The sequence below is a fragment of the Amblyomma mixtum genome, chromosome 2 (assembly GCF_055824585.1).
Source record: "Amblyomma mixtum isolate Tamu chromosome 2, ASM5582458v1, whole genome shotgun sequence".
NCBI classification, from domain to species: Eukaryota; Metazoa; Arthropoda; class Arachnida; order Ixodida; family Ixodidae; genus Amblyomma; species Amblyomma mixtum.
In genome coordinates, this window is record NC_143013.1 from 42,040,937 (window position 1) to 42,064,780 (window position 23,844).

General features: G+C 48.8%; 1 protein-coding gene and 1 long non-coding RNA gene across 3 annotated transcripts in view; one reads left to right on the forward strand and one right to left on the reverse strand.

The window, feature by feature from the left end:
• LOC149359118 (cell adhesion molecule Dscam1-like) overlaps positions 1–12,482 on the reverse strand; it is a 128,697-nt gene extending 116,215 nt beyond the window's left edge. Inside the window, exons 1-4 of the mRNA XM_089571351.1 lie at positions 12,338–12,482; positions 8,501–8,782; positions 4,861–4,986; positions 1,896–2,051 (exon numbers count right to left, since the gene is read on the reverse strand). Coding sequence (XP_089427477.1) covers positions 1,896–2,051; positions 4,861–4,986; positions 8,501–8,782; positions 12,338–12,467 — 694 coding nt within the window. The 5' untranslated portion in view covers positions 12,468–12,482. The remainder of the gene's footprint in view (positions 1–1,895; positions 2,052–4,860; positions 4,987–8,500; positions 8,783–12,337) is intronic.
• LOC149359119 (uncharacterized) overlaps positions 1–23,844 on the forward strand; it is a 205,042-nt gene that overhangs the window by 20,995 nt on the left and 160,203 nt on the right. The gene's annotated exons all lie outside the window — the stretch shown is intronic.

Here is a 23,844-nt window from a genome sequence, read left to right on the forward strand (position 1 = left end):
TGTGTCTTCCTTCAGTCCTCGTCCAAGTTCGCGCTGTTCTTGAGGCAAATTCTCATGCCTGTTCTTTTGGGTACGATATATCGTCTCTTTCTAAGGACAGCACGACGGTGGACAGTAGGATTTTATTTTTTATGGTAAAAGTTATGAAACAGAAACCGAAAATATTCGGCCGCAGCACTGCATTCGGCTGCATTGCCGAATGCAATGCTTTGCTTGAAATAGCGGTGTCGTCATAAACATTACCTGCAAAACTCTAGTGCACGCGTCGAAAGGCTCAACCAGCGACCGTGAGCGGTTACTGTATTTATAATCAGGCTGAAATTGACGAAAACAGGAATGACGTCAAGCATGACGCATGTGGTACACACTGTAAACACGAATACGTCCATGCGGGAGTAAAAAGACAGGCAGCTGTCCTCTAGCGCACTTTCTTTTATGAAAGGAAGTGCGCCAGAGACCAGCTTTTACTCCCTTTTCACTCCTTTGTGTTTAATGTGCATAACTCGTGGACCACGGCGATAAATTTGTAAACGGGTCTGGCGGCCAGTATTTTGCACATTTCGGCAATAAACAGGCTTAGCTTGGTTAAGCCAAGAATGCGTTGCATATTGCGCGGTCTTTTTGCGCGAGGTATTGCTTGGCGGCACTCGATTTTCTCAGCAGCTTTTCCTCCGTGACGTATGGGACGGACGGACGGACGGATAGGAGCCCCCCTTTTGAAACGGGGCGGTTGCAACCGCCACCATGCTCAGCCGTCCTTTTTTTTTCAGCTTTTTTTTTCTTTTTTAAACTTGGTTTGGTGACGTCACGTCACCACGTGACGTGACGTCACGTCACGGGGTTTGGTGGCTGCCCGGCCGCGCCCAAGGGCTGAACTGAGTGATTGCAATATGCTACGCATAAAAAGCAAGCTTCCATATATGAAGGGTCTCCGCTGAGCCACACGATATGACCCCAGTGGGAGGTGCCAGGACTCGCTATGTGTGTTGTAAATGAAAATAGCTACGTTTAACTTGAAGACGCATACAACGCCAGCACCACAATGAACCTTTTAGTTATAGTGTCCAGTATTTCGAGAACGCGTGCAAGCACATCACTAGCTTATGCATGGGAAAACAGAACAGAGCAACAGCTCCTCTTTCTTTTTCTTTTTTTGCTGTAGGAAAAAGAATGCTATACCTTGTGAGGTCGTTGGTCGGCTGTATGCGCTGTCGTTTCCCCGGAGGCTGACGCAACCACCCAGCGTGACGATCAGGTTGCACCAACCCGTCGCACCACTGAGCCGCTTGCAGTCTCGCCTTCCTAGCCTGTAGTGTCCTCCAGAACTGCACCAGGAACCTTGCCGTACACGAAGGCTTGGTTCTTCTTCCACGAGTTGCTTGGCACTCTCGGCGGGAAGGTGTCATCTGACGTCATCCAGCGCTTCCTCCGAGCTCCCGCAGTGTTGGGGTAGGTAGGGATTTCACTTGGGGAGGGAGTCACAGGGCAGGGAAGGACGCGCAATCGCTCTCGCATTCATCGACACATGCTTAAGACGTTGGGACACGCACACGGTAATATATGGGTGCAGATTCAAACGAAAACGAACTTATAGACTCGCAAACGCATACATTCAGACACGCATTCATACGCACCTGCTCAACTGCCACGCTCTACCCCGCTTTAGGAGCACCTGAACAGTCAGACCTCTGTTCAGGTCTAAACGTAATCCCCTGGATTGCTCCAGGCTGTTCAGGACTCCCGAAGAATGGGGAGCGCCTTGCATTCCATTTGGGAACCATCGACAGAGGCGTTGTTGAATACTCCCACACTTGCCTGATCCCTTTGCACACACAAAAACGGGCTTTTCGCCGCGGCGTGTTTGGCACCGCGCCGGTGCAGGATGGAGAGCTCACCCCTGACCACGAGCTCGACGTCGGCCGAGATCTGTCCGAGCCCGTTGTCGGCTCGGCATCGGTACGTGCCCACGTCCTGCCTGGACACGCTGCTCAGCTCGATGCTGGAGTCGCCGCTGCTCTGCCAACGGGGACCTGGTGGCTCCTCCGCAGCGTCTGCGCATGCGCGTGCCTATATATAGTGCCCGTCAGGGTGCCCTCCGAACGGCGGCCATTGAGGCCACCGTAGGGTTCTGATATCAGAGCGTGAAGGGTGAACAAACGTTCCAATTTAGGCACTTAGATCTTGTTCCCAAACGCTGATACAGGCGTGATCAGCTTACGACTGGCCGGCTTCCCTCGTCTCGATGACTGACAGACAGTCATCGAGACAAAAGTCAGGGAACCGGTTAATCACGAATCGACTTTACATGCAGAGAATACTAGTGAATCTGGTCGGTTGATAAGCATGCAGTCTGACTGTTATGACTGATTCATTGCTGTTTTTTCTTACGCAACGGCGTTAGGGGTCCCGTGTCGCAGAGAAGCCGGTGTCGTAGGCCGTGAGCGAAATATCCATGAAAAACCCTCAGAAAAGCAACCTAACTGGCATTTTGGTCACCTAAATCACGTGACATTGTGACGTTATGACAACCTGCTTACCGGATTTCGAGCAAACTGTCCACCGTGGCAGGTGATTATTAAAAAATAAATTAATGATTGATCGCGAAAGGTGTCTCGGGAAGTGCTACCTGGGTCTCACAAGCCCCACCGGGGTCTGTTTGAAACAACCACCTGCGGAAACAGTGGCGCGTTGCTTAACCGCTGCAACACTGCGCCAGGAGTGGCATATGAGGACTCCCAAGGATATATGATTGTAAAAAGACGAAACGACCAATTACGCTTACGTGGACATTAACCTATTAACCCTATTACGTCATACCCTCAAGGCGGAGCTTATCACCTCCAGTTTTTTGAAGCAATAAAGCAATTACGCAGATGAAGAATAAGAATACTGTTGCTTGCGCAGAGTGATTTGAATTAGGTTTGGTTTGGTTTGTTGGGGTTTAACGTCCCAAAGCGACTAAGGCTATGAGAGACGCCGTAGTGGAGGGCTCCGGAAATTTCGACCACCTGGGGTTCTTTAACGTGCACTGACATCGCACAGCACACGGGCCTCTAGAATTTCTCCTCCAAAGAAATTCCAGCCGCCGCGGCCGGGATCGAACCCGCGTCTTTCGGGCCAGCAGCCGAGCACCATAACCACTCAGCCACCGCGGCGGCTATTTGAATTAGGAATCGCTCATATATACTACATATCGCTATACATTCAACATTTGTGCCGACTCAGTGTGGACATTCTGTATATGCGGGCAAATGTGGCGGCGTGCTCTACAGGGCCCACAAGGCGAAATGGCTGGATTATGGGGTACGACGCACATCTGGCTGAACAGTTTTATCAACACACTTGTTTCTGGGCTCTGTAGTTATTCGCGTTGTGGTTTTTATTGCATGCGTCGCTTGCATGTTTATCTCAAGGCTACCAATCTGTCTCCGTTATCTGCTGATATTAATTGTTCTTTGAAGTCGCCATTACTAATCTTGAAATATGAAAGTAATGTTATGCAATATGTGCATAGATCGTTCTACTTTGTTAATTTGTTCTTTATACATAGTTTTTTTTTCCAGAAAAAGAAAGGAAAGCTCTGTCGAAAGGTTGGGAAAGATAGAAAGAGAAGTGAAGCAAGTGGTAAGGTCGGTTATTATTCCACGCCGCATGCCTTGCCCGTACTTCGCTGCGTTAGCCCTTGAACTGTTCGTGGAAGGAGCGTGCGGAAAAGTCTTCTTCGGAACAATGAAACGTACAGTTCTCGCTCATAGATTTCTCGCTGGCTAGTCCTAATCGCAAGATGAAGTGGGCATGCATACAGGTGGCACTCGAAGATCAGCACAGCTTGAGTCAAATACCGTACACTTCGCTCAACTCGGTTCTTTGAAAGCTGTGCAGCCGCTCTGGTCTGCGTTTGCTTTGCAACTTAGTATTGTGCTAAATTCTGACACCTTCGTGCGAAGCGAACTCCTTGCATTCAGGAGAGTGGAATTCGAGGAAATACCTTGGACCCTCCTCTTGGAGATTACGTCTGAAAGAAAGAACGTGTCCTTGATCGCTGACGCTATCACCCTTCGATAAGCTGCTGTCTCGATATTCGACAATAATGCGCGGCGGCGACTAGCCTTGCAGTTTCGGTTGTATGACACTGTCCTTTATGTCGTCGAGTGCAGATATAGCTTCCCAGTCTTTCTGCGCACGTGAAGCGTTGTCAGTGCTTTTCCTTTATCGAGTACTTTTCCTCTATCTAATATGGAGTGTATTTGGAATGAGTGCAGATGTCTACAGCAAATATGATTGCTTGCTAGGAGAGCACTATCTCGAGAAACAATGGCCGGGCCATAGATGTCTTAACAGCGAAAGGCTCCTAGCTTCCGTATCTTCTGTTCCTTCCTGCTATCTGAGAAGGTCACAAAGAAACGGCGTCGGATTGTGTTACGAAGCGGAGAAAGATTTCTTATCAGACGGCTATTAGCTGAAAGGATATGAATTAAAGGGAATCAGTGGACAATATATATATATATATATATATATATATATATATATATATATATATATATATATATATATATATATATATATATATATATATATATATATATATATATATATATATATATATATATATATAATTTTTAAGGTGCGATTACGTATTTCACAAGGATATGCTTCGGATTTTGGTGTGATAGACATTTTTTCTAAAAAAAAATGGTGCGTATAGGCTATGAGCGAGCAAGCAATGACCGCGTATGCTTTGCGCTGTCTTACGGTGGACGCGGTATTGGAGGTTACTTTTCTAAGTTCGCGCTCGGTTAAGTTCACTTTTCTTTCAGCCATTATCCGGCTGGATGCGTTCAGGTGGGGCCGCTTGCTTACCTTCGCTGATCCTGAACCACGTGACTCTGGCGTGAGGAAAGCTTATGACGTCGCAGCGAAGGGTCGCCTGGTCACCGAGAGCCGCGACGACCTCTTTCGCCGGTTCCTTGAGCCAGTGTGGTTGGCCTGCAAGAACATGGCGAAGTCTCGTCGAAAGCTTTTGTTTTAGGGATCCTGTAGAGCTTCAACTCAAGCGTGGTGGCACGACATCGTTTAATTTCTGCCTGCCATGGAAATGCGTAATCTCGTTTTGATTTTTTTTTTCAGGTTGCACGGAACGAGAGACAGAAGCGCTGCTAGATTTTCCGAGACCGAAAATCGTTACGTAAGCTGCATGAAAAAAATTGGCAGCGGTTTAGCTCTGGTTAAACATGGAGGATTGCGAAAGCAACGAGGAGAGAGAGAGAGGCGATGGAGAGCGCGGGGCAGTGGCGGCGGCCCCGGCACGCTAGCTATACGCCGCTACTGCGCATGCGCAACTGGCGAGCGCGGCGGCGGCACCTCTGAGTCACCCGCGCAGCGATGGCGGCGGCGCGCCAGCTGTGCGCCGTGTGACGTCACCACTTTTTCGCGCATGCGCAGTATGGCCTTTCGTCAGCTCCCCGAAATGGCTCGGCGACTCGCGTAGTGTTGCTTTCGCAACAATATACTAAATAGCTGCGCAGGAACGACAGTACGCAGGGAACCATTCACTATGCGTTGACAGATACGGGTGCCACAATTCATAGTTTCACGGAGCTAGAAGGCTTACGCCAGGTCCGAATCTGGACTGTTAATACACGCGCTCCTTGAACTGAAAGATGTTTCAGGCATGAAGCTACCCCCCCCCCCCCCCCCCCTACCTAAAATTCACTAGCACAGAGAGTCGCGAGAAGGCCTGTACACACTTTTAATCAGCTTTTTTTGTTAGTCAACTGCTGCTAGCACGCAAGTAACAGCGGTTTCACTTGCGCATCTACCGGCGAAGTCAATTACAGGCGGCCTTCTTCCGGGAACTATCTCGCGCGTCAGACCTTGTCGTTATGCAAGCGAGAAAAATGTAAGAGCTTGGCTCTTCGGTTATTAGTCTCTGCAGGTAGAGCTGGACGGACAAGCCAGCAAGGTTTTTGTTTGAGGCTTTGATCTCTTCTCGTTGTAGATGTATAGGCTTACTTTGCTAATGGCTTTGGTTCCCCGTGGTTTGAGCATCTTGAGCTGCTGGCGCCTTCCTTGTTTATATATACCTCACGGACTGCTCGGTGTTTCTTCGTCGCCTGCCGTCCCAGCTTTCTTTTGCTTTGGAAAGTTCCATGGTTTCATGAGTAATTTCTTGACCGTGCGTATTGTATTTGTTTGCTAGGAATGAAATCAGCTCATTTTTCACACTTCCTCTCAAAAGGGGCATAGCGCGTCCAAAAGTCGCCTTCCCCACAAGCTGCCTACTCCGCGTTTCTTCCAATAACCGGTTTGTGTATTTCAGTATTTCTTATAAAATAACGAAATACGTACTGTTCAAAACGAACCTTTGGCAACGCGGAGGCAGCGGTCATTCTTCGCTGTGGATGGCACAGCGCGAAACAGACGAAATCAAAAGCAGAAGATGACAGAGACGAGCGCTGCTTTTCTTTTGTCTTTCGTCTGTTTCGCGCTGTGCCACCCACACTGAACTATTTTTACCTACTTGCCCAGCTATCCATCCTTTCATGGTCCGCCCTTGACAGTTCAAACGCTTGCTCAATCAGAGCTGGGATGTGAACACTGCGTGGGGGCCGCGGCTTCGAGAGCCGTCCGCGGGAGCCGGAGCTCAGCTCTCTGCCGATGCTGTGGAGAGTGGCTCGATAGGTGGGCGCGTCCTGCCGCACTGATCGAAGCCCCGAGACGGCGCCGAGGCTCTTGTGCCGGAGCGTGAGGTACAGCCACCCCGTTCCCGTTGGAATCGATGGCGCCTGGCGCGGTCGGTGCACGCGGGATGAGTCACACCGAGTGTACTATAGCTGTGTACCTTGCTTAGCGGCGGCGGGGGCGGGGTGGGCTCATATACGGGCTGCAGAGGTACAGTAGCATCGTCGTTACGGTGTGGGCAGTGGCCAGAGTGAGTCACAGCGAAACGGGGGCTAACGGACGTAACTTCGGTGATGCAGGTTTGTTTGTACGTTCATAGCACAGTTGCGTGCAGGAAGTGGTCATCGAATAGCACGCAGCCCGAGCGTAGTACGCGTTCTTGCTGGTAGAACTGCGCTCTTTTACTGACGCTGAAATTTAGAAGCGGCTCGGCAGCTTACAGCGCTTATGATGCTGGGGACAAGCGTTCTTGCTGCCGGGCTTGTCGTGATTACCCTGCACATTTCCTGAAGGTGATTAAAGCGACGTTGTGCAAAGGCTTGCAAGCGATTTCCATTGAACAAGTGTCCGATTCGCGACATCACACTGTCATGGAGTTTTCTTCTGTGGTTCGTAGACGTCGCGACATTAAAAGCGACTACTTCCATTTTACCGGACCTTTAAATTTTTTGTGCTATTTAGCTGCGACACCCTGGTATGAGTGCGTAACTTCACGAATATGTAATATTGATTCGTATTGATGTGAACTCGAGCAGGCACGCAAATGTGCGCGAACGGTTACTGTTTACTGGACGAATCTGTGCCCTGAAAAGAACCAGAGGTCGACGCCGACGGCGGCGATATGGACTCGTACACTTGATAGGCGTCGATCGCACAACCATGGCGCGTTCTATATTAATACGATGCAAGGGATTTCTAGAAACAAACTTCCTTCGTCAAGAATAGTTCAGGGTAATTCGTGAATGGATTGGTCATGTGCTGGAAATGTAACACTGCACTGTCTCCTTGCTGTGTGCGGAGATGCCTTGTGATTGTCCTCTCCGGCTAATCTCTACTTAGTTTATTTCTCCGAATCAAGTGTGCTTGTCGTGCCCTTACACAGATATTCTGTTTATCCTCTCGTTGGTATCATTGCGCTTTGAGTTGCATTTGCCACCTTCATGACATTACGTAGGGTGCAGGCCTCGCTTGAGGGGATGCGTTGCACACCTGGCTCCTTTTGTTTCGCGTTGTGGGTGCGCGGGATTTGGGTGGTTGCAGCGCGTGTGTACACCTGCACGAATACCACAAAAGCCTGAATGCGAGCTGGGGGCAGACTTGAACATAAATCGGAGAAGGACCAGGATAGAGCCTGTATCTCCTCCATGACGAAAAATAGCGCAAAGGGAACACGAAGGACTGACAGGACGACTCAGGCAAACATAGTTCTCGCCTGCGTCGTATTATCTGTCCTTCGTGTTCCCTTTGAGGTATTTTTCATCATGAATCTGCATCAGCTCGTCCAACTCTCGGTATAGCCTGTATCTCCTCCGCGTTGTTGTTCTGAGTTCAGGAGAGCAAGCTGCCGGTCTAGTTGGTGATGCATTTTCTGAAGAAGTTAGCGCAAAAAACGTACAAGGGACAGAAAGAAAAAAAACACAAGACATTCACGAGCGGTCGTGAATGTCTTATGTGTCCTTTCTTTGCGCTAACTTCTCCAGAAAATTGTACTAAGTTGCCAGAATAAACTGGAGAATTGAGGCGACAGTCTTCGTAGCGTCAGTGGGTAAAAGCTAATCGCAGCTGCTCTGCAGAGCCGCGGTCTCGCCCCCTTTCTCACCTTCGACCCTCAGCTGGGCGGTGACGCTGTCCTGGCCGAGGGCGTTGCGGCCGACGCAGCTGTAGTTCCCGGAGTCGAACACGGTGGCGTTCTTGACGAGCAGTATGGAGGTGGTGGGCAGCGAGTGTATGACCAGGTGGTGCCCGGCGGCCGACAGGGGCTGGCCGTCCTTGCGCCACGAGAAGTCCACCTCGTCGCCGCTCTGCATGGCGCACATGGCCTGCACGTTGTCCCCAGCCGACACCGTGCGCGGGAAGTGCAGGGGCTGCAGTCGCACCGGCTCTGGAATGTAGAATCGAGTTGGCCAGGATGGACTAAAAGCGCCACAGGGCTTAGTCCTTTAAGGGAGTAATTACTCCTCTTCATCCACCCAAGCATAGTCATACGGCTACAGAGGAAAGCTATACAGCATTCTCAGAAACTTCGTAAAGAAAATTTCTTCCTGGTCCGAGGTCGAACCCGGGACCACCGCTTCTTCCCCCTGTCCTTTCTACTATCCCCTCACCTCTTTCTTTTCACTTCTACACGCTACCTGCTATCCTTCATTTCCGCTGCCCCAGCTCAGGTGCTTCCAGCCGCGATAGCAGATGCTGGGGTAGAAAAAGTTCTTTTACCTTTCATATTCAATGCAAATAAAAGCCACTACTACTACTACTACTACCGCTTCAGCCGCCGCGGTGGCTCAGTTGCTATGGTGCTCGGCTGCTGACCCAAAAGACGCGGGTTCGATCCCGGCCGCGGCGGCTAGAATTTCTTTGGAGGAGAAATTCTAGAGACCCGTGTACTGTGCGATGTCAGTGCACGTTAAAGAACCCCAGGTGGTCGAAATTTCCGGAGCCCTCCACTACGGCGTCTCTCATAGCCTTAGTCGCTTTGGGACGTTAAACCCCACAAAACCAAAACCAAACTACCGCTTCACCGGAGCAGTCGCTCTACCGACCGAGCTTACCGGGACGGCAAGCTTTTGGTAGGGCGAAGCGAATTGGTCAGTCGAAGTGGGAACAGTGTTGGTCAAATGTTTAGGGGAACCAACAGGGGTTAGTCCTTTAAGGGGTACAACTGTATTGCCGCAGCCATCAGACCTTCGAAGAGCAGCCATTTATCGATCATAGACCAACTATAAACGGAAACAGTTTTCATCCGTTTCTGGCGAGGACTGAGTGGTGCTCCTTCTCCTGTGTTACGATTTTTTACTTATAAAGTATAGGCTGCTTTACGACATAAGACCTTTTAGTAAACGAGGAAGAGAACTGAACAGGGGGAAAAGGAACAAAATCGGACTGCATTAACTGAAGCATTGCCATTTTTCATGGAGTACAGAGCAGGGAAAGAATGCGTTTTGAATACGGGGTGCGGAAGGGTGAATAAATATGTAACTGAGCCTGTAGGGCTGCTGTTCGGACTGGTTGGTTCGCCATTCTGCTTTCAGAGCAGCGCATGAGAATTGATGCAGGGACGTACACGAAGGTAAAAGGGAAGTACTGTCTTCTCATTTGACGCGCCTGCGTTTTTTTTTTTTTGTTTGCGGTGTATATTCATCAGCATAATAGAAATGGAGTTTTTTTTTTTTTTTTCAAAATGAGCCAAATACAGAGACCAAAACTAAATGAAATTATGCTGCAAAAGCATATCTATACAGCTTATTTTTGCAAAAACTGCAAGAACAAAAAGTGCCCTGTAATGCCGCGCCCCAATCCTATTTCGAATAAAAATGAGCCAAAGTCTACTCATGTCAGATTAAAATGAGCCAAATCCGCTCGTGAGAGCTTTCTTTGACAGCTTGAGTCGCATAGCTCGCGCTGTTTCGAACGTGGCTTCATTTATTCTTTCCCCAGCGCTACTCTTTTATCGAGTGCGAAGGATGTGAAGAGATCAGCGGAAGGACTGAACCCAGAAGACGACGATAACGATGTGGTCGTTCACCCCGGCGCCGAGGAAGCAAGGATGCGCCTCTGCTGTATTGAAAATTAAAGCGTTTATTGGAGCTACTTGGCACGGCTCCCTCAATTCAGTATTACTGGCGAAATAGCAGGTACAGGCAGGGAACGACAGGAATAGCGATTGTCGCTTTGAGTCCTGTCTTTGTCTACCGTTTCGCTACTAATCATGAATTCAGGATGCTGGAGTAAAGTGGAATATATTCTCGATCCCAAACACTCTAGCTTGTTTGTTCCTCGGTAGAAGTGGGAACAAAAGAAAAAAAAAAAGGCTGTCACCTCACTTCTTGCGACGTGCTATTCACATGCTTGCGTAGTGAAGCGCAGTAATGCCCCTGTTTGCAAGCAGTTAATGTTCTAATGATTTTTCTGCGCAGTTAACAGCACAATCATTTGTAAGCATTATTTTTGTAAACAGCTTGAATTACGACAGTAGAAATAATGCTTTCTGAACAAAACTTGATCAGATCCAGTTTTTCACATCGAAATTAAAGAGTGAAATGCAAAAAATTTTACGCTCATTGTTTACATAATTTTTCATTACGTATGGATGTAGAGTTGCTCTAACATGCAAAGCATATCATACGAAAACTTGGTTAGCGCTATGTTTTGTACGGATAAGCAACTTTCACGTTTTTTCAGTTCTTGTTTAGGTAGATTCGGCTCATGTAAAAAAAAAAAAATATTTCTGCGCGATCTGTGTGAACAGAAGTATACAACTACCGGAGAGTACTCAGAGCTTGCGCTGAGTAGGCGGAGTAAGTCTTAGCTCTATGTTATACTCCTCATCAACTGAAGAAATGCGGCTCTGATTTCGCCGTGGTTCTTGTATACAATACTGGTGGCCGGTCCATGACAAATAGGCACCTTGACCATCATAATTGTTCGCTTGCTATTTTTATTGGAATGCGCGCTGATGCTTACCAAGCTTGAAGCGAACTGACGTGTACAAACAGGCTTGAAAATGCGTCGCCGATGCAGCACAGCGTCGTCTGAGTGGCATTTTGTCTCGTCCGAATTTCTTTCTCAACCGTTCCGCTGACCCAGACTGCACTTTTAGTCCTGAACATCTTCATGATCTGCATCGAAATATTCTCCGTTTAGTGTATGCTTTTTTTGATCGCGCACTGACTGAGACCTCGACGTGTTCCGCACTGTACACACGGGCTGCAGCAGTCATTCCTGGAACATTGGTACGTACGTGTTGGTCATTGCGCTTCTGTTGATAAATTCGCTGAGGCAAGGCCCTTTGTGTGGAGTGGGATCAGTTTGAAAAATGTGACAGCGGTTCTTGAATTAGTGTACTGCCTAACGCTACAGTAGTGCAGGAATCAATGCTTCAGCTCTGTATAATGCAGCGGCTAGCGCTTCGAGTTCACCGATCACAACTAGCGTTCCTTGATGCAGGATGAGTCCTGATACACTTATAAGAGCATCGTTACCACCTGACTCCGTGTTGAATTTAATCCGAGCCCTGCCAGGTGGCTCCCTCGGAATCTCTTCTAATTTCCTGATGTTGTTTTCGGTAATGTAAAGCTCCATACTTAGTTTGAACGCTTTGGTATACCTGTTACCATGCAGTACGAATCTATCGTAACCGCAAACGCCACGAACTAACAGCGCATGCGAAGGGGCATGCATGCCCAGCTAGCTGCTGTACGGCAGGAGTGGTAGCGGTATGACGAAACGATCTAAAAACTCCATTTACAAGTGCTACTGCTGATCTTGTTGCGATATTGTTTTGCGCATGCAATTGGAACTTCGCGTGGCGGCTGAGTGCTCTTGAAAACGGTTGCAGTTTCGGTTCCATCGGATCCTCTTTTTCCGTTATTTGCGGAGTGAGTGATCCGATCCCATGCTTCTTTTTTGTGGATTGCAAATATTCGAGTCGCGCGCTTACCCAGAGCTGCTGCCTGGCGACTCCGAAGGAGTAACGTAATCCAGACCAGGAGGCATCGCAGAGCCGGCAGTCTTCGCCATCGAACGGGGCCTCTGCTCGAGGCATCGTACGCGCTCGTCGAGTGGTGCATTCCGACGCCCTACCCCGCTAGCATCGTCCCACGCGCTCTGTCGGCGGTACACCGGCTCTCGCAACACACGCCCGTTGGCTCAGCTGCGTGTTCCTCGCGCACACACTTCCTGGGGGCAGCCGCACTGCGCTTCCGGTTCACGCCATGACGAGCAGTGACCGCGGAGGCGCGCCCGTCGGCATCCGTTCGAAGATGGCTGCTCCCGGCGACTGAACCAGGAGCCCCGGACCCGCTGTGTTCTGCCCTGCGGGCCAAAGCCCGTGCTCGTTCGAACGTTCCTCTCCCCAATAGGCGTACACGGTGCGTGCGTCTGTACGTGTGACCTCTCCTCCCTTCTACATCCCCCTCACCCCCGTGCCATTAGTTTTCCGCGGGGGGTTAATCTCGACGCCAGGCCACGCCCCCTCTCCTCTTCTCGTTAACTAGTGCCTTCTTTACCCGCCGCCACTTTCTCTCGCGCGTCCCCAATTGTGACCCCTCTCAGCCCGATTAGGAAACACCATTGGTTCGAGGCTGCGTCCGCTGGCCCGGAGGCGGTTCCTATCTCCACATTTCTTCCCGCTGGCGCCCCGGGCTGCCTGCTTGCGCCACTTTTTCTTCTGGCGTAGTTCCGGAACACTGGTTGCCTCCCGTGCGGCGGTTGTCTTTGTCGGAACGCCGAGCAGTGCCGAGGGATGGCTGCAATCTCATAAGCACGCGGCGCCTTCTCTGGGATTCGGGATAGGATTCTGGGAGTAGGGACTCCATTCCGACTGTCTGCTGTTACTGCGATGGCATCGCTGTGAACGTGTTCTCGCCTTGTTTACGCGGTCTCGTCACGTGAAGGAATCTCGTTCTTCAAGAAACTGTGAAGTGGTTAAAGGTCGTGACCTCCTCGGTGTTCGTTTTCCGGTCTTTCCCAATTGGAAGCAATCTTGAAACCGGCTTCTTTCCGGCGTTTTTGTGGTGGTCAGACTTGTAACAGTCAGAGAGACTGTCGTATGAAGACGGTTCTGCGGTGAATTTACAGTGTACATGTATCGAGACGCAGTGCAATATGTCGGGGATGGTGGAGGCTAAAATAGAAAGTGGGGGAAAAAAAATCTAGTATTTCGTCAGATTATGCTTGGGAGGCGTCTTCAAAGTGGATAGCGCTGCATATTTTTTTGCCCCTCTCTTCGTGACAACTTGCAGCTAGCTTTTTGTGTCAGCTTTTTTTTTATGTATCGATGTTTCCACCCACAGGCTTTCCTCCAAGGGATCTTGCGAAACTTGTGCCGCTCTGTTCGCCCATCAATATTTCATCGCTACGCGCCGTCTGCTTCAGGTTGCTTTTTGGATGCTTGCGACAGCTCCTGCCTTGGCTGGAGAGGATTATGACGTTGATTCACTTTTCAGTGTCCCCGTATATTTCTGTTTTCTGTGTTTTTCCTTAAGCCTTACGCCAGGTTTTAGCATGCTGTGGCAAAAAGGCACTGCGAAATTGTGATTTCGGCCACATTAGAACGACTGAACAACTTCCTTATTAGATTCCAGTTCTTGATGGCTCCGTAAGCCTTAACGTGAATGGAACGTACCCTCTCCGTAGTCACCGGTGAAGTGGTGTTATTTTTCTCTTTTTTATCTCGAACGATCGTTTCGTGTCTTTTGTAAGGCTACGGGGTGCCTGTATAGAAGGGCGCGTGCCAAACCTGCGGTGAGCGCATTTTTATTTTTTCTTACTGAGTGGGACTGATGTTACGCAAGTTGACTTTAATACGTTTCCTGCTGTCGAAAATTGTCGCGGTTCAATCTTGTTCGTAAATCGAAGTTTTTATTTCTTTACACCTTTGGTGAAGAATAAATTGTCGTGCCGTTCTTGTCAGCTTCACATTGCTTTGTGGGTGCGTTACCTTTCGCAATGGTCTGAACAAAGCAGTTTTCGAACAAAGGGGCGGCGGAGCGGTGTTCGTGGCAGGCACATTGAACACGTTCTGCCGGATCACTACTTTGCATTTCAGTCTCGGTAACATATCGCCGCTTTGTCTTTTTTTTTTCCCCCCGTTATAATGGCTGTCATGTTTGCGCTCAGTCTATTCTCCGCTTTTGTTCATATCTGTTCATTCTTGCTTGAAACGCACCGTGCATTTCTTGCCTAAGTGTATCCCGAAGGGAGAAAGAAAAAAAAAACGAAAAACAATGAATAAAAGCACGCCATCCAATCCTCGCGGGGAGACCTAATTTCGCGCCCCCTGGCTCCTTCCTTCCTGCAGTTATACTGACGCGCGAAAGTGTTGTAAACGTGCGCTGGCGTCTTATACGGGCTGTTGCTACAAGAAAGGCGCAGGAAGCGCCGCCGGAGAATTGCCGGGCGAAACAACGCGAAGCCAGTTTTCTTCGTAACGCGCGCGCACCAGCTCCTCTCACTCACTTTAGTGGCGTCGTAACGTATTTTTGCTGTTTCTGTCTTTTTTTTTCGTCTTGTGCCTCTTCAAGCCCGTGTTGCGAAGGAGCGGAGGCAAAAAAAAATATGACAAAGGAAGAAAGAAACGGGGGGAGCGGCGGAGCGCAGTGGCATCCATCCCCGTTTGGGATGCGGAGGAGCGGGCGCGCTCCTGAAAATCAATAAACAGGGCGGCTTCCCTGCGTCAGCTTTCGCAGCGCGCAGGAAACGAGCTTCCCTCCTCCGCATCTCCTTCTCTCTCTACTCTCCACTACACTGCCCCCTTCCGGCAAAGCTGCTCACTGGCTCGCGTATACCGTATTTGCGCGATGTTAGTGTGCTGTCATGAATTAAGGAGGCGGGTGAGTTGCTTTCGACGAAGAAAGACTGAAAGGAAATCCAAGAGCTTGAATACGATTAGGAGCGCCAGTTTAGAATCTCGCTGGCTATGCGTTGCTGTGAATTTCGCGCAAACTTCGCGAGCAGAATTAGTTTGCTTGGCTAATTCGTCATCTGCTCGTCTTTTGTTGTAGAGGTTTTCTCGTAAACGCAGAGCGTGTTGCCGCCAGTTAACTTCAGCAGAAAACAGGGCTGCCTGCTCATTTGTGATGGCCAAGTTCGATTCTGTGTCGCGACTGTTGTCGCAGACGCTGGAATGGCCGGGAATTTCAGGTTTGACGCTGCGCTCGCAGTCTCTGTGCGACTTGCTGATTCGCCGGTCAAATCTCTGTGTGACTGCGAAGTGCACAACGTTCACGAATTTATTTTTTGGTTTTGTTTGGTTTATGGGGTTTAACGTCCCAAAGCGACTCAGGCTATGACAGACGCCGTAGTGGAGGGCTCCGGAAATTTCGACCACCTAAGGTTCTTTAACATGCACTGACATCGCACAGTACACGGGCATCTAGAATTTCTCCGCCAAAGAAATTCAACCGCCGCGGCCGGGATCGAACCCACGTCTTTCGGGTCAGCAGCCGAGCACCATAACCACTGAGCCACCGCGGCGGCTTCAAATTTATTTTTTGGGACACGTCTTGTGGAGGACCAGTTGCGCGAAGATTAACGCTGGACGGTCGCTCAAGGTATGTAGTCCATGATGGTACATGCAGTCGCGCATTTGCGGCGCTCAGTCGTTCCCGCGCGCTTTGAACAGGCGGCCGGTCATAAGTTCTGCTCGCCTATTCGTTGCTTTTTTTTTTTTTTTGAACCGCGGCGCCGAGCACGATGGCCATTGCTGGCTGGCTATGTTGTGTTTGTACACCATGCACTATGCGATGAGGCTGGCTTAACGATCTCTGCGGCAATAAAATGAATCCTGCAGCCCTCGTTCTTGGACCACGAAGCAGTATACTGGCTTGGTTCTAAGACCTGTCTTCTTTCGTGTTGAATGTTTGGCATCTGCGCTATTTTCCTCATTAGGGAGCGGTGCTGTGTAAGTGACGTTCCCCGGGGTACACGTCCACTACGGGACTAAGTTTCTGTCACTGATCCACATTTAGCCCTGTCTTCCGTCAGCTGCGATCACCCTATCCCCGAAAGCTGTCAAATTTGTTCTAAATATCTTCCGAAAATCTTTGCTCTGACCCTCTCCCCCAAGTTGACTGTCTTGCCGCCCCCTGGTACGTTTTCGTTGTGTTGATATCCTCTCCGTTACACCCTGAAGGACCGTTGGTTATCTTGCCTTCGCGCTACATGTCCTCGCGTGCCCATTTCCTTCAGCTAGGGAATTAATGCGAAATCATTTCTTGTCTCATGAGTGGCGTGTGCAGGACCTGTCGGCAGAGCGTGTCATCAGAGCGTGTCATCAGAGCGTGTCATAAGGGCGTGTCATCAGAGCGTGTCATCAGAACGTGTCCTCAGGAACTGTCAGTCGTACATATAGGGCTAATTAATAGATTATTTGATTAAATAATTATGCAATTAACATGAATGAATAATTTGTCACCAAAACGATTAATGAATCTGGTAATTAATTGACGAAGTAATTAGTTGAAGTAGTCTGTTACTGCACAAATTGATTGCTAATTTAATCTAATGGCATAATGAATTTGAACCAATCAAACAAATTAATTTCAGTCAAGTTACGAATACGATTGATTAATTGAGTGATTAATTGGCCATCTTATTTAGACCAACTAGTGAATTCGCGAATTCAGTAATTTAACCCAATCGATGAATTGCTGAATTATTTAATGAATCAATTAAATTAGAACTTCGGTGCACTTACTAGACGCTCTAGCAACGGGACCCAGTTCTTCAGTTGTGGCAGAACCGAAGGTAAACACGACGTGGAAAACACGACTTAGAAACGGCAAACGCTTAAAGAAACGAAGCACGCAGCGACGTAATCGGCTGCATTAAGAGAAATGCTGTCGCATCACTGCACCTAAGAAGTCTTAGGTGCACGCCCGGAATTTTCATAAACTCGTGCTTGTTGCTTCCTGACCCACATAGCTCCCTTCCGGCGTTACTGTGGATAGTATGCCGTGAGAGGAAACTCCCGCTTTTTCCTGCTGGTCAGGAAGGGCCAGCATGGACGTGTGCATACTAGGGCAGCTTGCTTTCACTTCACTTCGCTTTAATACCTTAAATACCCTCGTTAGAGGCTATTACATGAGGGGTGGGGCATACAGAAATGAAAAACAGAATAAGTAACAGATGAGTTGAAGTAATTTATACAAATACAAGATTTTCACTGAGCAAGTACACGCGTGATTCTTTCGAGGAACAAAGATTGGCATGTGATAGCAGCAAGTTCTCGGGGAAGGCCGTTCCAGTCGTTCGCGGTCCGGGGGAAGAATGATGAAGAAAATGTAGTGGTGCGGGCGCGAGGTCGTGACACTTGCTGCTGATGGCTGGTGCGGAGGAAGATGCGTGGTGGTGGTGCGCAGATGTGGGGTTCCTGTCGTAGCTCAGAGTAAAAAACTCGTGAAACAAACATAAGCTAGCAATGTAGCGGCGATGATCAAGGGTAGGTAGACTGGACTGTGATTTGAGGGATGATATGCTGATATCAAAAGAATACGATCTATGAATGAATCTAGTTGCTCGATTTTGAACTGCTTCAACTGAATGTGTCATCCGTGAGCACGTCATCCACGTATAGGCCTGCGAGTTGGTCCGCTTAAAGTGGATGGGGTTGTATGAACAGTTTCTTTCAGAACTTTAAGCGCCCATTTCTTGGACTCAAAGGCGTTGGTGTCTCCTGAAAAAGAATGGTGAGGAAAGCTCGGAAAAGGAGGGCCTTCTCGAGAGCGGGAAAATGCTCCATAGGAGAACGAGGAGGATGTTAGAGCAGGCAAAAAGAGGTTAAGAAGTGCGCTTGGGCATGGACTATAGTTGGAACTGCATTGTAAAATGCAGTTGTCATACAACGAAAAGAGGCTGGGGAGGCACAGCGAGCGTCTCCTGTGAAAGGGAAGATGAAAGGAGAAGGGCTTTGACGTCTCCTATTAGAAGAGAAGATAATGTCAATGACGAAGGAAAGCAGAAGAAGGAGGAGGTCAGATCTAAGAAAAAAACTGGTTTGGTTTGGTTTGTTTTCATGGGGTTTAACGTCCCAAAGCGACTAAGGCTATGAGAGACGCCGTAGTGGAGGGCTCCGGAAATTTCGACCACCTGGGGTTCTTTAATGTGCACTGACATCGCACAGTACACGTGCCTCTAAATTTCTCCTCCAAAGAAATTCAACCGCCGCGGCCGGGATCGAACCCGCGTCTTTCGGGTCAGCAGCCGAGCACCATAGCCACTGAGCCACCGCGGCGGCAAAAAAAAAAAAAAAAACTGGATTGGACATTTAAGCTCTGCCTTAAGAGCATGATGAGATAGTGCATGATGCGATAGCTTTAATTGTTTAATGCCCACATATGCGGAATGGCTCACTCTCGACTTTACATTCATAGATCTCTGGCAGTACAGCGAAAAATTCACAAAAAATCCCCAGAGAAGCAACCTAGGAGGCAGATGGGCCACCTAGGTCACGTGACATTGCGGCGTCATGACAACCTGCCCACGGGATAGCGAGCAAACTGCCCACCGTGGCTGGTGGCAGTTAAATTAATTATTGGTCGCTCGGAAGGCCAACCTCGGTCGCACATGCACTACCGGTGGTAGCACCTGCCATCGCAGGGTAGTGGCGCGTCGCTTAACCGCTGCACCACTGCGCCAAGAGGGGTATAAGGGCTCCCATCTGTCTGAATGTAGAATGACCAATTCTGCATATATGGGCATATACTCATTAAGGCTATTGCGTCATACCCTTGAGGCGGAGCTTAAGTGTCCCCTCCACTTTTTTATCACATTCTACAGAAAAGCAAGAAAGGGTAATAAATTTCGGAATGGAAGAAACATATGTCAAGTAAAAAGAAAAAAAGATTAACCTTGGAAATAATTGCTCTGTGCAGAGTAATGTGCCGTTGATTATTGCAGAATAATCGGCCGTTGATTGCAGCGTCAGGTGTTCACAGTAAAGTCAGTGAAGATAATGTGTGCGACACTACTTTTGAAAGCCATTTATTTCACGAAGATTAATGGACACCTTTTATGTTCAGGGAGGACATAATTTTTTTTAGGCCGAGCTGCATTGCCCTGTTTTGACGGTAGTACTCCGTTGCCTCTTTTTAGAGTTAGCCGGAGCTAAGGCGACGCTGAGCGGACATTTAAGTAGGCCTGTATCTGTATATTCCGGCATTCTAACTCCAGATAGACCATAAAAAGTGGGGTGATAAGAGGCTTGAAAAGACAAAAAAAAAAGAAATGCAGGTGTCGCCACAAACGCCAGTTTCGTGAGTAAACTCTGTGCCTCAGCACCACATTTTCCGCTTGGATGCAGAGGTTATGCTACAGCACCAGTCATTTCGAAACAGCCGCAGCCACTCCTTCCCGGTGTGGACGTTCCGACACTGGACCAGATGACGGGAACACTTCACATTCAACATTCCCCCCCCTAGAGTATTATAACACACCCAACAAGGTTCAGAGAATTCATTTTTTCTGAGAATATTATTGGGATGAAGTTGCCTGTAGTGTTAAAGCTTGGGCGAGTTGGTGCGACATTTTCCTGAATAACAGCGCCAACTTGGACGAGGACAGAAGAAAGACACATGGACGGGCGCTGTTACTTGCAACTGAAAATTTTATTGCTTGGACAATGAAAATAAATTTGTGGCCACCAAACAATAAAGGAAAACAACACACTCAATCATACATACTCATCATTCATACACACCCAGTCATGAAGGAGCCATACGCTATGTCACTTGTATGCGCCCGTCCATGTGTCTTTCTTCTGTCCTCGTCCAAGTTCGCGCTGTTATTCAGGAAAATGTCTGTAGTGCCCGTTACAGGAGATGGAGACCGATCTCCACGGTGTTCTAGCTGAATGGGTGGAAGGTAAATCTGTGCATTGGCCCATATTTGGACACTTGATATTCCTTTTACGTCGAGTACACTATAAGAGTAAAGATCAGGTTCTTCTTCTTCTTTGCACCGGAGGTGCCCCGCCAGAGACGGTTTGTTCCAACTGGAAGACTGAAGCTTATTTCTTTGCACCAGGGGTGCCCCGTCAGAGACGGTCTCTCGATGAGTCGAGACGCAGGGATAAAAAAGGCAATAACTGAAGATTTATATACAAATATTTACAGAATTTACAAGTTAGATACAACGGCAAAAAGACAAACAAGAAAAAGGTGGAACTGGCTAATACTAGGGGAGGCCCCTACTCGGCGTAGCCGAAGATGCGTAGCATCTCACCTTAGCCCAGAACCTCGCTTCCAGCTCCGGGGCCCGGTTTTAAAGCCCTAAAGGCCCAGCCCAGATTCGGTAACTTCCAATCATGTTGCACTATTAACATGATTGGCTCTTCAAGGGCATGGCCAGCCCTCCGGCTTTTACAAGGTAGACGACCCTCTCTACCACAAAATAAAATAAAAACGAACACAAATAGACATTCGTGCCAGCACGTGCGCGAGTCGGTACCGCGCGGCGGGGTGGACACCCGTACTTCCCGGCGCGTTCGCGAGCGGGCGCGTTCCAAATAGGAGACGCTTCGCTTTGAGCGCCCCCAGCCGCGTTCCGATGACCCCGCGTACACTACCGATCCCTTACAATAAGCGCAGCAAGCAGATGTGACAGTGGCGGAGGCACTGCTGTGTTCTTTTTCCAGTTCCTTTGAAAAAATTGTTTTAGTCATTCTACATACTGTCTGTATACTTTTGTATTAAAGTCTATAGAGTTCTATAGACGAATCCTCGAAATGAGTCTACTGACAATACGAATCCTTTAAACAGTCTACGGAGAATCTATATTGTGGCTATGCAACTCTTGCTATGCCTTTGGTTTGGGCAGTCAATAGATTGTAAATAGACAAAAGGAAATATTTATAGGAATGCAGTGGAGTCCATAAAAGTTAGCAGAAAGTTTATGTACCGTTTTGTAAGGTGGCCACCGCTGCCATTATATTCATAGTCATGCCTCTTTAATACGACCCCCGCTGATAAGGACGACCTGAATTTCAGAATTTTTGTGTGTGTGTGTGTGTGGGGGGGGGGACAAGCTTTGTCAGTGTATTTCCGCCTCGTTAAATGCAATACCGCAGTCCGGGGAATGAACAGACGAGGCAAATGCAGAGAGCCCATTGGGGCCCATGTATTTTTGTTGTGTTAATATGGAGGTTTTGAGAACAAAATCTCCGCTGTCTCGACCAGATGTTTCATTTCCTGTGTTTTGAGTGCTGCAGGCACCAAATGAATGCAGTGGAAAAGTGGAAATGACTGACAGCCGTTTTGTATTCCGGTTTCGTGCTTTACTGTACAAATTTCCCTGGTCGACGCAGCTGCGTCTTTTGTCTCCGCCCCTTTGCCATTTGCCGCATTGCATGAATGGCCCTGAACAAAACTCTCGGATCCACTGCTTGCGCCACGGGGAAATCCTGATGCAGTAGCTGTCACTGGACTGTCGTGGGGTCGTGGAATGCGGGCAGTCGTAGTAGGCGGTCGGTCCTTCAGCCGTGAGCTCTATCAAGTGTGTCATGCACAGATTACTAGGCGCGTGAAGCAGCACCACATTATGCCGGGCATAAGTTCGACCAGGATATTGGCGCTTGGAGCTCCCGAAATTGTGTCATCGCTGACCACTACCATGCGCAGAAACACATCCTGATCATTGCATTTCATTTTTTTTTCGTAACAGTTTTTTCTTCTCAGTTCGTTTTTTACAGACCATTCGCTTGTGGGCAGTTTTGATCGGGAACGAAAGTGTCCATATTAACGAGGCAGCTTGGTGTGTGTGTGTGTGGTGTGTGTGGTGTGTGTGTGTGTGTGTGTGTGTGTGTGTGTGGTGTGTGTGTGTGTGTGTGTGTGTGTGTGTGTGTGTGTGTGTGTGTGTGTGTGTGTGTGTGTGTGTGCGAAAAAAGAAAGAAGAAAGAGGTATTCCTTTGTACATAATGTTAATGTAGAAGAACTTCTTGTTGGGCGGGTTGCTGCATAGCTTTCTTGGGATGGCGTTGCGCACACGAAAAAAACATACACAGGAAAGAGCAGAAGACAGATAGAGCGCAATATGTGTACAAGATACGATATCTTGTATCTTGTTCAATATCTGTTCAAGATACAATATCTTGTTCAATATCTGTACATATCGCTCTGTCTCTTTCCTGTGTGTTTTATCGTTTGTGCAACGCGATCCCAAGAAAGAATCCTTTGTACATATATGCATGTCCCTCTCACTTTGCCTCCATATATCCCGAAATGGTTTGGTTTGGTTTATGGGGTTTAACGTCCCAAAGCGACTAAGGCTATGAGAGACGCCGTAGTGGAGGGCTCCGGAAATTTCGACCACCTGGGGTTCTTTAACGTGCACTGACATCGCACAGTACACGGGCCTCTAGAATTTCTCCTCCAAAGAAATTCTAGCCGCCGCGGCCGGGATCGAACCCGCGTCTTTTGGGTTAGCAGCCGAGCACCATAACCGCTGAGCCACCGCGGCGGCATATCCCGAAATGGAAATACCTCAACAGCTGCGCTGCAAGCTTGCGTTTGCGACAATCGTAATCGTCCGGTGTATTTTCATTCGAAGAGTTTGAACGGTTAAACAGCCGAGCCACCCGCTCTGGCCTCTGCCGCAGTGCGCAAAGGGGGGACTGCGCGTGCTGCACGCCCTTACGTCCGAGCGAGCGCGGTACAACGCCGCGCTGCTTATATTCGGGCCTTTACTGCTGCACTGCGCGCGCTGGATGCTCCCTCGGCCTTTATCGTCACACGAGCCTTCCAGCTTCTCTTTTTTTTTTTTTTTGCCCTCCGCACTTTCTTTTTTCTTCGGGACGTCCGGGCCGATTTACGGCCTGTCCGGGCTAATTTGACGCCGCCGGCTTTGCTGCTGCGCGAGGTTCGAGCTGTCCAGGCGGCCACTGCGTCTTCCTCTGCCATCGAGCTGCGGGCACACACACGCGAGCGCGGAAATTTGTGGTCCCTTTTATTATTATTTTTTTTTTTGCTACGTCCGCTGCTGCGCGCGTGGTGTGGACTCTGTCGTCGAGGCCTTATTTTCGGATCGCGCTCGACACGTCGTATCGAGTTCCGGTCGGTCCGACACCGTTCACTGCTGCCTTTATTGCGTTTATATGGCCCCCCCTCCCTTCTAATGCGACTTTTACCTCTCTGTCGGTTTCAGCTACGGTGCCCACTCTGCTCTTTGTTTTATACGGCGGCGCGTCTTTTTTTTCCTACCTTGTTTATCTGGTTTCTTATTCTGTGTTTGTTTTCTAAAAAAAATTCCTTCGGATATTTCACGGGGCAGGGCGAAAAAATACAAACCACTTTACCGGCGGTGAGTATCTGCAGCGGCTGAGACTTAGTTGCGCGTTAAATAGACCGTCGAGTGGTAGAAATTATTCGAGTGGCCTACATTACGCCATGTCAAATGCATAGTAGTATATTCATGGCAGCATTCCGTTGCTTTTTTTTTTTTAGCTTTTACCTG